This window comes from Tympanuchus pallidicinctus, unplaced genomic scaffold (genome assembly GCF_026119805.1).
Source record: "Tympanuchus pallidicinctus isolate F22 unplaced genomic scaffold, pur_lepc_1.0 scaffold3, whole genome shotgun sequence".
NCBI lineage: Eukaryota > Metazoa > Chordata > Aves > Galliformes > Phasianidae > Tympanuchus > Tympanuchus pallidicinctus.
Window position 1 is genome coordinate 36,197,441 of NW_026294747.1, and position 16,011 is coordinate 36,213,451.

Genomic DNA, 16,011 nt, shown 5'->3' on the forward strand with positions numbered 1-16,011 from the left:
TCGTCTGCCTTACAAAAACTGTTAGACCTGCCAGGTTATTCTGTCAGACTGGATAAAAAGTGCTGGCTTCTAAGACATGTATTGTTCTTGTTGTATAGAAACGGTCATTTTTTTCATCAGTTACTTATTAGAGACCCAGTCCACTAGTTTGTGGTACCACGAAGGTATACAAAAATGGGTCATCTATGAAAAATTCCTTTTATCATAAAGGTTTTCTATTAGGTTGTAATGTGTCAAGAGACTCTTCTATCCTGGGACGTAGTCATTGGGTGCTTAAGTTTCTTTTCTGCACTAGAGCAGAAAAGTGCAGTGATATAAATATGGCTGGGAGCAAAATTTACCTTCTTGCTTTAAGAACTCAGAATTTGATGGTAGCGTAAGTAAACATGGTTGTGGGGTGTAACACTTTTTCTCACACTATACTGAAGGTGACTGCTGTGCAGCTGTACAAGGTAACTCTAATTAAAACAGTTTCCCCTTGAAATGTAATTTTGTTCTTCCTCTTCACTATCCAGTGGTAGACTAATATTTGTCTCCAGAATGTTTTTCCAGGATCTGAAGTGGAATTACAGTGTGTGAAGGTTACTAAATATTAGGCAAAAATTATAATTCTCTTCATAGTTTAAAAGTATCTTTCATATTTCAAAAACCCTCCTGGATCTAAAATTCTTTTGGCAAACATTCACTTTCTTGCACATAACAGAGAAAACTTACTAAAAATAGCATACGCTGCTATCATGGCAAGGTTCCTCTCCAGTAGCTTGTTTCCTGCTTAGTGTACTATTCACTTGCTACTGATTACATTTTCTTTTCAGTAATTCAGTCATCCAGCCTGTAAGAAAGTAAAGTAAAATTAAGGGAAATTAAGAATTAACTGTACATCTCTAGTTATTCCACATGTAGCATACATAAATAAAGCAGTGGTGGATGCATACTTATGTGTATATATGTATGTTTGTGTGAATATTAAAAAAACAAACAAACAAACAAACCTATAATCCATCATTGAATAATTTATCACTAGGTACAGGTGAGGAATCAGTTATTGTGAGAAAAAGCAAAAATTTATTCCAGTTACTATAGAAATTAATTCTGACTAATGTTAAATCTTTGTATTATCACAAAGGGAAATAACTGATTAGATGCTGTAGTTTTGAAGTCTTGAAGAAATTAAGAGAATGTTGAACTATAATATGAAAACAGTGTCAAAGTGGCATAACTTAATCAGAAAAACTATACTTTTTTATATTAAAGCTTGAAAATGTCAGGATTTGCTCTTGACAGCAAGAAGTCATGTTAAGATTTGCCTTTGACGGTGAAGAATCAAGAAAGCATAACAATCAAGAAAAGTTGCCTTTGGTTATGAAGTGTTTAAGAACTATTTCAGAAGATTTTCCCCCATTTTTTTCTCACAGTTTAACTGTGAAATAGAAAGCTATTCAGGAGTTTTTCTAGTGCTATGATAGCACAGAAGCCATCCTAGTGCTAATACCTAACCTTCCTGTCAGCTGCTCTTTCATTGTGAAAAGCAAGATAAATCTCTGGAATCTGAAAGTATTTAGAACATTTGAGAATATCTTGCAGAATTGTTTTATTGGAGCTGTTGACTATATTTTTTTTTTCTTTTTTTTTTTCCTAAATCTTGTGTTTGATCTATACTTCTGTTTCTGTCAGGTCCTTTTTTGTTACTTTTTAGCGATGCCAAGCAGTACAACTTGCCATGTCCAGAAAATCTGAGAAGCAAGCTTCAAAATTTTCAGTGAGATTATATGCGTGAGAAAGCAGTCACCAAAATAAGCCTGGGTTAAAATAAGTGCTAAGTAAGGAATTTGCCTCCTTTGTCTTGTAAGTGGATTTAGAGCACTTTTGCTCTGCCCAGGAATAACTGTTGTGGGGCCAAGATTCAGCTACTATCTCAACTTTCTGGAACTGAACCTAATTTCTTCTTTTTGCCTCTGATGTCAAGTGTTTTAGCAATTAAAAAGTTAATGTAGCTTGATGAATCAAGGAATAATGAGTACTCGATATCTGAATTTGTGATGAAGTTGAAAGAAAGAACATGCATCTGTTGCTTTTTGGAAAAAAAAAAAAGAAGAGAATAATCTCATAAATGATGACAAGATTAAGGAACTCTAGTTTCTCAATGATCTAAGTATTCACATGTGTTATTTCCAAAACCACTGAAATATTTCATTGATTGCAAAAGAGCAGAAATGGCAGAGCTTACATTCTATGGGGAACCTGACTGTTCTGCCTGTTTTCTAAGTTCTACTGCGCCTTTCTTGGGGAGCCCTTTTTCCTTCTGTTTTCTGTCATTCGTACCTTTAACATTTTAGATGGAAACTTTAAACATTTCCTTTATACTGAGTGAAAATAACTCTTTTATTTTTGATCATTTTTAGTTGCAATGAAGTTTTGAGTGTTTTCCAGTGTAGCTTTGATTAAATATATTTTTTCCCCAGAGTAAACAAAAATATTGCAGCAGTTTGATTGGGAATGAAGCATGTGGTCATGTTTTAGATAGTTTTCTTAAAATTTGGCAAGGAGGTCATCCCAATATCAGAAATTTATGCGATAATGTGACTGGTGTTCTAAACATCTTTGTGTTTCGCTAATATCTCTTTTTTTTTTTCTTTTTTTCTTTTTTTTTTTCTCCTCATTTCTTTTCTCAACTGCCTGGCACTGATTTGGAGTCCATAGAGACTCTCCCTTTAACCTTCCTTTGCTGGTGCAAGATCAGGACAAATTACCAAATGTGTGTGAGTTTACTCTGTTTTTCTTAGCTTCCATTTGAATTCTAGACATTCTCAATGGACTTCACTTCCTGACCTGTGGCACCTATCTCCCATTCTCATGGGTTTTGGCCCACCTCAGAATACCTGATTATCCCAGACTATTTCTGGATATGTAGCTTGCTCTTTTAAACACTAGTGGACTTCAGCATCCTTTGATACTCCATTAAGTCTCAGGGAAGCATCTGGCTTAAGTTATTAAAAACACTAGCTTGCCAGCTGTAACTAAATAGGCAATAATACTCAATAGGTCATGCGCTGTATCTTACACATTAAATGAGTTGTTAAACACACAGTCAATGCATAATCACTAGATGAGGTTCAAATGATGTTGACAGAGTATAACCAACAAATTTTGAAGTGTGTTCTTTCATAGAATGGTTGGAAGGGATACTACAGACAATCTAGTTCCATGGGCAGGGGTACCTAAAACTAAATCATGTTGTTCAGAGTCCCATTCAGTCTGGCTTTGAATGTTTCCAGGAGGATGGAGCATCTACAACTTCTTTGCGCAAGCTGTTCAGTGCCTCACTGTAAACAATCTATTGTCTTTTTAATCTAAATCTCTTCTAGCTTAGAGCCATTACCCCTTGTCCCATCACTGCAATTCCTGATGAAGTCTCCTTGTAGGCTCCTTCTACGTACTGGAAGGCCCCTAGAAATCTCCCTGGAGTCTTCTCCAGGATGAATAACCCCAATTTCCTCAGTTATTCTTCACAAGAGAGGTGCTCGAGCCCACTGATCATCTCAGAGCCATCCTCTGGACCCACTCTAAAAGATCTGTGTCTTTGTGCTGGGGGCACTAGAGCTAAATACAGTACTCATGTGGGGTCTTATGAGAGTAGGGTATAGGTGGATTATCACCTCATTTGGTTGCCTGCTATTGATGTAGCCCAGGACAGTTGCTTTCTGACTGCAAGAGCACAATGCTGGCTCATGTTGAGCTCATCAACCAACACCAAGTCCTTTTCAGGGCTGACATCAATATACTCATCACCCAGTTTGTATTCATGTTTGAGATTGCCTCGACCCATCAACAGCCTGTTGCACTTGGCTTGTTGAGCTTCATGAGGTTTGTATGTGCCCACCTCCCAAGCCTGTCACATTCCATCTAGATGGCAATCCTTCCCCCCCAGTATGTCCACCCTGTCACTCAGCTTGGAGTCATCCACAAATGCGTTGAGTGTACACTCAATCGCACTGTCCATGTTGCTGACAAAGATTTTCAATTATACAGATCCCTGTACAGACATATCCCTGAGGGTATGTCACTGGTCTTGAGCTTCTCACTTTAACTACAATTAGTAGCTCAGTAGTAGTAAATGAAGGCACTGTACTGGATCTAGTTGGTAGATTTAAAAAGAAATGAAGTTGAAAAGGCACTGTATGTTTTTGAGCTGCAGGCAGAATTATGTCTATGTTCACACCTGGGTAACTGTTTCAGTAACCTTAATATTCTGCAAGCACAGTTTAGGGAACAATTATGCTCTTAGTTAAAGGATAGCTTTCTCATCAGATATTCATTTGAAAAAATGACAGCTTAATTCTTTTAAAGAATGAAATCAGGTTATCTGTAGTGAGTGATGTTTTATTTCTCTGCTCATTTTAGTTTGTGAGATTTCAGGTGCTGTGATTCTCATCAACTTGAGTGCACGCTCTTGAGTTTGAGTGTGTGGATAATTTGGGATGTATCCAATGTGCTTATTATTTTGGCTTGTAACAGTAGTGGAGGTGTATTTGTGTTCTAATGTTGCTCCAAACAGTCTGACAGAAGTAAATGGTGCAGCTGTATCTCTTTGAGAGGACTGCAGGCCTCGCTTGGAACTGGAACTTGAAGGGTTGGCACATTTCTAGCAAGCCTTTACATGTTTAGCTAATGACAGTTCTTGATCAGGCTCCAATATCTGTACTATTCTGTATCCTTTATGCTTTAGCTTTTTAATGCGTTTGCTGTCAAAAAAAAAATTGAAGGTACTTTGAGAAATGTGAATTTGCTGGATAAACTGAGTTTCTTCAGTTTTGTTTGTTGCCTCCCATCCTTTTCAAAAATCCTGTTCAAACTTCCTTTGTTCTGCAAAGTCAGCTTAATAATTAAATTGAGACGCTTTGGACGGAAGGAATGTCATTTCAGTTTGATGTTACTACTAATAGTGGTTTACACTTATGGCACACAAAGTTACCACCTTTCATTTTTACACCCTCGTAATAGTCTGTTATTTTTACTTTTATGGTATAATGTAGGCTAGTAAGTTGTTTGCATGTTAAAAGAAATCATGACTAGGGATTTGGAAATTTTGAGGTATTTAATATATTGTGCAATTCATTTTGCAAATAGCAAGTATGAACTGTATCTGCGAATGTTTCTCAAATTATTTCCATAGCTAGCTTTGGAATTACTTTTGTTGCAGTGACTCTTTCTTAAGCGACTTCTTTCTTGGGGGATGTAAAAGACTGGGGATTTGTGAGGTTTGAGCTTTCAAAAAGTCAGTTGATACACCTATATAATAGTGGTCCAGTTTTATGAAGGTTAGTGTGTAAGTCAGAATTCTAAATTAAGCCTAATACTACTATGTTGTCCAGTCTTGCAGGAAACTGGAAAAAAGATGGTGCTCTTGACAAGTAATGCTCAAAATGCTATACTGATGCTGGTGTTTTATTGTTACCTCCTTATTGGCTTTCTGCCTTTTTCTCTTTGTGCCAGACAAAAAGCCTCTGACTAGACACATAACTTAAGTATTGTCTCAAAAGTGACAAAAAGAGTAGAGACAAACTTTGACAAGATCTTGCAGTTTACTTTAAATTTTAAGAAGGTGTCACGGGAAAAAGGAAAATATGTATTATTAAGGAGAAGACAAAAGCTAGGAAAAAAAGAAAAGGAAAAAAAAGTTAAATACTGGAGAAGAAGAGGACAGAACAGACTGAAAATTACTAAATAAAATACAAAGTTGGTTGAAAAGATATGGGGATGTTGGCTATCAGTGATTTAATGTGCACATGAAACACTTTCTGTTATGTGTAAAGAAAATATTGATCTAAGGGCAGAAATTAGGGAGGAAAAAATAAAGAAAAAGACAAGTCCTTTATCCAGATAAGTAGGTGAAAACTTCTCTAAAACAGTTGAAAATTGCAACAACTCTTACCTTTATCAAAAGCACAACATAGAGGACAAGTGCTCGGTGATTTAGTATATGTCTTCATTAAAACATCAGATGCAAATACTTCAGAGAAAATGAAAAGGAGCTGCTAGAGCAGTACAATAAAAAATATCTGTGCCCCAGTTCTTCATATTTTTCTGATTTACACAACTTACTTGGAATTTAATGCAAGTGTCTCATCTCTTTTTGGGACAAGAATAATGAGGGGAGAAAAGTTAGGGATTTTTATATGATTCTATCCTCTAGAACAGTGTTTTTATCAAGCTTCCAAATAATGCAATTACTTCCGTAAGTAAAAATCTTGAAGACTTTGCGGCAGTAATGGAATTCTATGTTTGAAGTACTGCTTAAGCTGCATTCATCCACTGAGAGGTTTAATACACTTGCATTTGTCTTATATTTCCTTAAAAAGAAACATAATATTTTGCTTGAAATATTTATATATAAAAGCAAGTAGGAGTAATAAAATATAATTCAGAAGGCAACATTATTGGCAAATTTCTGTAGTAGATTGTATTTCATGGTTATCAAGTGTGTAAAATTGTTCCATTCTTTGAAAAATACTTGAAGTGGCTATTTCAGTTGTTATTCTTTGAGTAACAATTTTCTAACTGCCTCAAAGAAATTTTAATTAATATTGGGTTGTATTAGATTTCTGATTTTACATAACATTTTGCACGGTCATGAGGAAATGTGATATTTTTTTTTTTGTGGAGGAGTATATCAGTATATCAAAACTTGGCAAGCTCCTAAAACTAAAGAAAAGAGTCTGTTCCTTTGCAAAGCACTTCTAGATGGCAGCTTTGTTTCTTATGTGGTATACCCTCTTAAATTAAGTTTATTAGCTTAGCTTAGCCTGAGGCAAAACGTTTCAGGATATTTTAGGAGATCCTGGTAATCTAATTAATCTTACAATAATAATACAAAAAGGTATTCTTTGGATTTCCTTGTCCATGAAGTATGTGGTGTCACCTCTCCTTAATAGCTCCGTCCCCACGCTGTCAGTGGCAACTCTCAGCTGCACCATTAAGCAGGACAATGACTGGCATGGTGCCATTCCGAAGGGCAGTGGATCTGGTGTCTTGTTCTGCCAGCAGTGGATAGGGTAGCCATCCTTTGTGACAAATCCTCCCAAGGATTTTTCATTAAGTGGTGAATTCCATTGTCACCATCAAGCACTTGTTTCCTATTGCAGGAGCAAAGGCCATGATCAAAACACCTGTTAAGGCAAGTAGAAGGAATGTGGGCTTTACAACCGTCACGATTTCCAATAGAAGGGCCTCAGCAACCGTTTGGTTTCTAGGAAGGGTAGTTACTCCGGATCTGAGCAGCTGAATGAAGGATTTTGCTGGGGTTACAGTAGCCTGGCAGTGATCTCAGTGTCTAGAGAGGTCAGGTTGCTGAAAGTTTGCGATTTTGTATGGTATTCACTTGTGTTGTCTGTATGGTGCAGAAGCTCTTTCCTCTGAAAGTGGGATTACCTCCACAGCTGTAATAAAGACTACTCAGAACTGCAAAAGTAAAACATGAATGCTTCAAACTTTGTAGATTTGTTGTTTTTCTATACCTTTTGTTTTTAATTTCTGCTAAGTGTTTTTGATGATGAGTATTGGAATACTCTCCCTCTAAGTCATTTTATTTAGCTTTTTTTTTCTTGTAAAATTCGTTCACATTGCAATATAATGAAAGCTGAAATATTTTGATTGCCATCTTTTCAGAAAATATCGCTGAATGAATGAGGAAGTAGTAATTTTAGCATTAGTGTATTAAAAAAGAAAAAAAAAAGTAAAGACAGTGAAGTTAGCTTAGTTTTCCTTGTTTGTTTCTCACAGATGTGAATTCAAACATGTAAGTATGAAAAGAAGTTGGGAGTTTGCAAGTGTGACTGCTTGACCTTGTTGGATCACGTTAACGTTTCCTTTGAATTTCAGTTCAGCATTCTTTAGAAAAGGTTGGTTTTGCTCAAGTGTACCCTTGTTAGAAGTTAATGCTGTTTTTCACCGGGCACCTACACTAAATGAGAATGCTCATCTATTTCATATGCATGCTCATGTAATTAGGCATGTGCTGATTTCTTTCTCTTTGGAAAATATTTCTGCAAATTAGCACTCCAATATGAAGAGTTAAGGTGATGTCATCTGTTTTTTAAGATAAAGATAGACATTATCATTTTTTATTAGATGCTTCATCCTTTGGTCTGAGATGTGTTGATGTTTTCATTAAACTTAAAATGTGTTGCATGTTTATTGAAAGCATGAAATTTCAATATGCGAACCTATCAATTCTAATTATTTGACTCATTAGAACATAAGGGTTGGGGTTTTTTTGCCTAAGGGTACACAAATGTACTATTGAATCTGGTTTTTAAGTTTTTTTTCCACTTTAATGTCTGAATCCAAATTCATAAAGAGTTGGAAAAATGAGATGTCTGAGCTATAGGATTCACAGGGATTTTATATGAAGCCTATTTAATCAGGATAACACTGCTATTAATATTCATAAAGTCAGCTGGAACACAAATGATGGACTATGGAGCCTAAAATTTTTTACTTGTGAATTTATTAAAAGCAGCTTAAAAAATTAATGGAATTTAAGTAAAGTTGACGAAAATGAAAATCTTATGTTAGCAGAAAAAATCTTTATTAGAACTTTCTCTAAGACCATCTTGCATTGATATCTTTGACAGATTTCATTGGCACTTAAAGAAGAAAGATGCATGAATGGTCATTTAAAAGGATTTAAACACATTGGCACATTAATTTTTACATGAATAATAAGTAGTTTCCAAAAGCAATTAACTTACAGTGTACAAGATTTGAATAGAAAAATAGGACTGTGACACAAAAGGGCAAAGCAAATGTGCTATACATTTTAAACTTTTAATAATATCGCTTCTTAAACTGATTTATTTCATTTCCACTGTAGATATAGTAGCAGTGATGATATTTGTGTTCAGCTTTGGTTTCTTTTGAAATAAACAAAGATGTGAAACAAAGGCATATTTTGATGCTGAAGTGCTACTGGTACAGAATTTCAGGCCTTAACATTGATTGTACCTTTTTGAAAAAAGCTTTTTTACTTTTTTTCATTTGTGTTTGTGGAAAATGGATTCTGACCACAGTATGATTTTTCTCACGTACTGCTGTGTGCTGTGCTGGAAAAGCATTTGTTATTTCTGTAGGGGACAAAATAGGTAGATCTAGGATTTCTTCTATTGAGTGGAAAGATATTGGTTAATTTATATTCATATATGTAAATAGTTTTGTACTTAATTATTTAGAGTGAATTTTACTTGATCAGTGCCTTTCATATTCAACAGATAAGTATCTTAGGTTTCTTTGCTTGATGAAGGAGTGTTTTAACTAACAGAGGTTGAACTGAAGGAAGTTAGTAGCTAAAATTAACTCTAGATTTGGGGTTACAGTTCCTTTTTGTATTTTCCATTTTGTTTGGGTACAGTGATATACTTTATTATAATCTCCACTTTTAATTTCTTTTTATTATTAGATAAATCAGTAACACTGTATTCAAATGAAAGTGAAGAAAAGCCTGAAAATAAGTGAATTTTATTTATTTTAATTAATGATGACGATTTTTGCTGAGAAAACCTTCACAGTTGTAGCCAGCTGCTGATTGTTGTTGGCTTGAAGGTTAACACTGAATAATAAAAGGCTCCGCTGAGAGAGAACGGGGAGCAGCCTTTCAGAATCCAACAGGGCACTCACTATGGGATACAAGGGGACAGACTCTTTAGTGCGGTCTGTTGTGATAGGACAGGGAGAAATGATTTCAAACTAAATGAGGGGAGATTTAGACTGGACATAAGGTAAAAGGTATTTTTATGATAGGCAGTGGAACAGGTTGCCCAGAGGTGGAAGCCCCGTCCCTGGAGACATTCAAGCTCAGGCTGGAAGAGGCTCTGGGCATCCTCATCGAGCTGTTTGTGTCCCTGTTCATTGCAGGGATTTGGACTAGATGGCCTTTAAGCATCCCTTCCAACTCACATAATTCTAGGATTCAATAATGTTTTGTAAGTTTGGGTTCTAAAGATACCTGACCTTTTGAAATACGCTTTATAAAGCTTTATCTTGAATGATACTTGAGTGTTGTGTGTAAGTTAGATACGCGTTGGAGTGTCAGTATTCAGAACAACCAGTTTACTTTGTGTACTGAAAGTTTGTTCTTGTTTTTAACATCAATTTCTTTCTAATAGTAGGGAAATTATACTGAGAACCATAGGGAGTGGCAAAAGGTCTTTGTTTCTCTTTAATCAAAAGGTTACATTAGTATGGTATCAAAAATATTTTTATTCTCTCTGACTTAAAAACAATTCATTCCCATTAGTTAGCAGAACATATTTCTGCTATTGAAGACTGAATATCTTAAAGACTCCCGACTTCTTTCTCTAATATGCATTTCATATCCATAATTTCCAGGAGAGGGCAGCATTTTCCTACATCAGGTCCTTGAAAGAACATGCCCTGCTCAGACTGTCAATGTTTCTTGTAATTACTCCCAGTATATTTGTTGCTTGCTTATGAATTAACTTGCATTTATGGAACTAAATCATTCCAATCATTTAATTACACCTGAGGAGCTGAACTATAATTGCTTGCTTCCAACTAGGATCTGATATGGCTTGAGCAGTATTAATTTGGTGTTTACTTTTCTGAGTGCTAAAAGCATTAAAATGATTGTGCAATGGGATTACATTTTACTAATTGCTGGCATTCATTAGCTGGGTAAATGGCGAGGAAGAATGACTGTATATTGTGGAGGGATAAAATTATGGTTTTAAATAGTATATTACTAGGCACATTAAGGCCCTAAGACATGTTTTAAAATACTCCAGAGGTTATTAAATACCGTATTTTCTTCATGTCTTGCTATATGACTATCTTATTAAAATACTGCAATTATTATGAACCTTTTTGTGCAATATGTCAGGAAATGGCTTCATTGACAGAAACCTACTGCTTGATATTAATAACCTTCTAAATTTTAAGCTAATCCAAAAGTAAATGAGGAACTTAGGAAAAGATTGACAACTCCAAATCAACACAGTTATACAGAATTGAAAAAGAAGTGTACAGCTTCATTTGAGGAACTTCTGTAAGGAGCTTGGAGTTCTGCAATTTAGAGTGAAGTCTTTTTTTTTTTTTGTTAGGACCTAAGCACATCAAATCAACAAGTTCTTATTTGTTATTAATTATAAATAGACGCAATATGAGCTAGATATGTATTTCTTGAGTATGTGTTAGTCTTGAATCATAAGTGTTTGCAGGAGTATTATACTTTTTTAAATTATCTGAAAGATAAAATGAAAACATCTATTTTGTGTATAATCTAAAACAAAAAACAACAATAAAAAACCCCACTTTCTCCTTCTGCAGTATTTGTAAAAAAATTTATGTCCTGGTGAAACTCACTTGAATTTTCAAATACTTTCTTAATTTTATTGTTGTTGTTTTAATTATTATCAGCCCAATGACAATTGTATTTTCATGATTGAGTCACTGCTTCTTCAAGTAATGTGTTCTATCTTGTAATAAATTTAAGAAAAAAATTCATGAGAAGACAAAATAAACATGATGCAGTGAAAGATGAAAAATTATTCTTTGTATAATACATTCTAAAGGAGATGCTTGAGCAAATAATAAAATTGTTACTATATTAATAAGATTACAAATTTACTGATTTATTTATATTTTCATGAAATATGTAATATAATTTGATTTTTATCCTATAAGAGAACATATATTTTAACATAAAAATGTTACGTAGTAAGTCTAACTTTATATTGAAGCGCTTTTTTTTGGAATGACAGGGATTATCTTTCGCAATGATATTATTAACTGTATAGTCTGAAGCAACATGTAGCCCATAGTATGATGGGTTAAATTATTTAGCTGTTTTAAAAAGTCTGCAAATTCAGAGGTGCAATAGTCAAGGACTACTTCACCTCTGTTTTATCCAGGAAATTCAAACAGGTGAAAGAATTGAAGCACGTTCTGCCATCTGTAATAAGTGCCAAAATCTCATTGCCTCAAGTGTGGTTTGTGCTGTTGCTCAGTAGCATGTCCTTCCAAGACCAGACTCTAGAACAAGAAGACAAACATAAATTTTGTCATGAAGGCATTGCATACAGTAGAAAGCTAAAGCAAATTAATAGAAAAAAATAGATACATGAAGAAAAAAAAAATTTTACCGAGAAAAATAAATTCTCACTTTTAGAGTATGTGGACTTTATTGTGCTATTATAAATATCCTAAAATCATTTGTCTTTAAATTTTATGTCAAATGAAAGCAAAGTATAGATGTGTTATAATGTATTGTTTCAAGTTTATTTATCTAGAGTTTGCTTTATTTTAGCTCTGAAATGTTGGAGGAAAAACTGGAGCTAGTGCCAGATCAAACAACTTGAGAAGAACAAATGGAGAACTTGTCTGAAGGTAAGGACTTCTAAGATATTAATAAGGAACCTCAGGTGTTTTACCAGTGCTAGGCAGTGACTGGAATGTATTTGTTCTTGCCGATACATAGCTGACTTTGGAAGTAAAGAAAAAAAGGAAAGAAAAAAATACACCGCCTCTTAAAAGTGTTTGGGTTAACAGGAGAGCAACTACAAATACAATTCTTCCCAGACTTCTGTATATGTACATGCAAAGTAACAAATGTCGTTTATCAACTTAACTTTATGAGTTATGAAACTACTTTATTAAAATTCTGAGAAGTATAATTTTAATTCTTAGCCTATATATTGTACTTACTAAAAATGTAGGGAAGTAAACAACAAACATGAAGGCTATCTCTAACTTTCTTGTCTATTCACACCTGGCTAAAGTACAGTTAAGACATCCACTAATATTTAGTAATTTCTTACTACTACCTCAACCACATATAGGCAGTAATGAGGTTGAGAGGGCTTTGATTTGTTTGTTTGGAAGGAACTTCACCACTTCCGTGGTTCATAGAGTTTTAAATTTCATCAGGACAGAAGGATATTTTTGTATTTGGATGACCACGGTGTTGCTCTCAGATATTTTTTCTATGCTTTGTGAGAGAAAGTTTTACAAAGGCTGAGTTTGAGAGGATGCTACATGACTGACTTTGCAGAAGTGTCAGAAAGTGACCTGTATCTAGATAAGAATATAAAAAGACTGAAGAAAGCATACACACAGGAAGGAGACATTCAGTACATCATAGAAGGGTGGATTTTTTCCAGGAGGTGGCTTTATGTAGATTGAAAAAATATGGAACAGGTGTGTTACATCAAAGATGCCTCCTGTATGGGAGACAGATAGTATTTTGTGTATTTCTTTTTTGGAATGTTATTGTATGTTTTCTTTCAGAAGCCACAGTAAGTGACGAGTGTTTCCATAAGGAGAGTCTGATGTTTGGAACAGAGTAGAAACGCTTCTTCTTGGAGATTATACCTTTCTTAATATTTACAGGAATTCCTTTCTATATTGTGTATGACAAACTACTTGTAGACCCAATTTAATAATGATATTTCGGGCTATTATTGAGATAAATTGAAAACGTTCTAGGATCAAATGCACTGAAAAAAGCAATAATCATGGTCTGTTAACTTAATGGAGAATGTATTCTGAGAATTTATGCTTTCAGTGTATTATGGCTTAGTCAGATTTAGTATTTTTAGACCTTTAGGGGTCAGCATACTCTAAGAATGGTTCAAAAGGTTAACTTTTCCAGAGTAGGCTGCAAGTGAATGCTATAAACTGATTCTCTGTGAAATGTTTTCTATCCATTTGCAAGAAATGCTGTTCTGCAGCTCTCAGGTACTTTAAAAACTGGATATTTGCTGAGTTTCATATGCATTATTTTTCTGATGCCTTAAATTAACATTTTGTGCTGTTAAGAAAGCTATTTCTTCTAAGCTACCACTTACCTATTAGTGAATCTAATAGAATTATTCATATGGTCACAGAAAAACTGGAAAGAAAAATTAATACCCTCTTATCTCTTTTTTTTTTTTTTTTTTTTTTTTTGTATCAATCATCACATGATGTCTTTGTTTGTACTCTTAGGGAAGTTTAAAAAAAACTAGAGCAACTTTAAGTTTTCTGTTTAAATGTCTAAAGTTGAATTGTGTACTTTTCTGTGTTCTACTTTCTTTATCTGTGATATCTTTCCTTTTTGCAGTGGGTGCTGTACTGTAGCTGGCTGTTCCTACTCACAAGTTCAAAAGCTCTTTTTAGAAAAAAACTAATAGTATTCATTTTTAATAACATACTGAATAAATTGAGGTTAAATTTAGCTGGCTTGATGAAAATGCAGTTAAGCAATGAGAGTTATCTTTTTTAAATGCTAGGTACTGAGAAGTGGTAGGTTTGTGGTGTCTATGTGGGTTAATATGTAGCATGTTAATAGGTGTTATAAAATATTTGAAAAATAAAGTCGATGTTTAATATATCTGAAGTGTTTGAAAGTTGATAATTTGTTTTTAGCATTCTGGATTGTTTGGATCAGTAAGTCCAAGATATATTATTTTGAGTTTGTATCTGATTAAATGTACTGTTTATTATTTACCATAGGACTCAGTTTTTAAAAAGATAGTGAGTTTTCTAACAATACTTGAGGGAATGTATTAGGGATGTTGGCAGCAGGCCAGTAAAGATTCTGTAATTTCGAAAGGAAAAATATTTAGAATAGAAACTATAAAGCCTAGGATCATCGTTTATTATAAAAATAAATTATAATAATAAAATTATATATATAAATTATATTAGTAAATAGCTGCATCACTTAATGTTGTAGGGCTGTAGATGCACTCTGCACCTGGATTACATTGTTACTTCTTCAGGGTTTACATGCATGAAAAAACATGCAGAAACATTAATAATGTGAAAATATAAAAGTATTCTTTCTGTCCTTAGATATATATTCATGACCTGATATGTCAATTTTTCAAAAGAGTTATAATGATAGTGAAGCAGTAAGTGTTGAAATATTGGAAATTGTGTTTCATTTGACTCATGCCATGTATGGATTTGAATGAGTGAACGTATACTTGTTTTTCACTGCTGTAGTGTTTTACTTGGGTCATATTTCTGAGTGAACATTTTTTTTTAAGGACAAAGCAGAAATTAGGGTGAATTTTTAGAATACAGAATACTGTTTGGTCTGTTTTGACAACAACTTTACGATTTTGCTGATCTAGAATAAAATACATTGTGTAATTATTATTCAAAATTCATAAGATGTTTGTTTTTAATGGGAAAGTAGTTGACTTCTTTTAAAAGATAGATGTTACATTTTTCAAGCAGGGGAATAATGCACATTTCTAAGTCGCTACTTAAAGCATCTACAGAAATATATGTCAATGAACCAGTTTCACCCTTAAGAATTTGTTGTCAGTTCTAAGTTATTATAAATATGGACACTTTCATTATAGCTTGTTGTCCTGCAAGAGAATGTTTGCATGACTCATAAAAATACTTTAAAATTGCCTGCCTGGAAACTATAGTTCAGAGGAGATTCCAGTATGAAAGACAATGTAGATTGGAATGGGATTGCAGAATCAGATGGTGCAAGGAAGTTTGAAAAGTGTTGGATTAGGTGGTGAGCTGTTACTTTCTAGTTTTTGCTTCATCCAGGAGAAAGAGAGGAGAACAGCTATGCAAACCTAATGACCAAATTATCTGTATATAGAACTGCTTAGACACAAGTGCATGCCACAAGCTTATTTGTAGACAGTAGTTTTCATTGCATTGTGTATTTGTGCATTCATTTGTGTTGCATGAGTGCGTGGTGTTTTCTGTAAAGAATCTGGCCATAGCTTTCCTTGTATTGTCATGGTCATGATGTGTGTGTGTCTGTACTGCTTAGAAAAATACTTCTGTATTCTTTTGCTGCATAATTAATAATATTCCAGGGAATAAATACTCACTAGAATGTTTCGTGCATTTATTTACTGCCATCTATAAATGCTCTTCATCATCAGCCATTACTTTTGTGTTCATGGTAATTGAGGCAGTGGCAGTCATATGCATAGGCTGAATAAAATGTATAATCTTTTTTCACTAATTTCCTAGAAATGA

At 34.1% G+C, this 16,011-nt stretch overlaps 1 protein-coding gene across 10 annotated transcripts in view; it reads left to right on the plus strand.

Annotated features, from left to right (window-relative positions):
• Positions 1–16,011, plus strand: part of MIPOL1 (mirror-image polydactyly 1) — a 174,284-nt gene that overhangs the window by 13,596 nt on the left and 144,677 nt on the right. For 6 of the 10 annotated variants that reach the window (XM_052696878.1, XM_052696882.1, XM_052696875.1 and 3 more), the window contains one exon: positions 12,320–12,399. In XM_052696878.1, the coding sequence (XP_052552838.1) occupies positions 12,381–12,399 (19 nt within the window). In that variant the 5' untranslated portion in view covers positions 12,320–12,380. Of the gene's footprint in view, positions 1–2,659; positions 2,760–7,779; positions 7,899–12,319; positions 12,400–16,011 lie in introns of those variants that run through there. The other 4 variants (XM_052696881.1, XM_052696877.1, XM_052696879.1 and 1 more) reach the window with 4 other exon arrangements.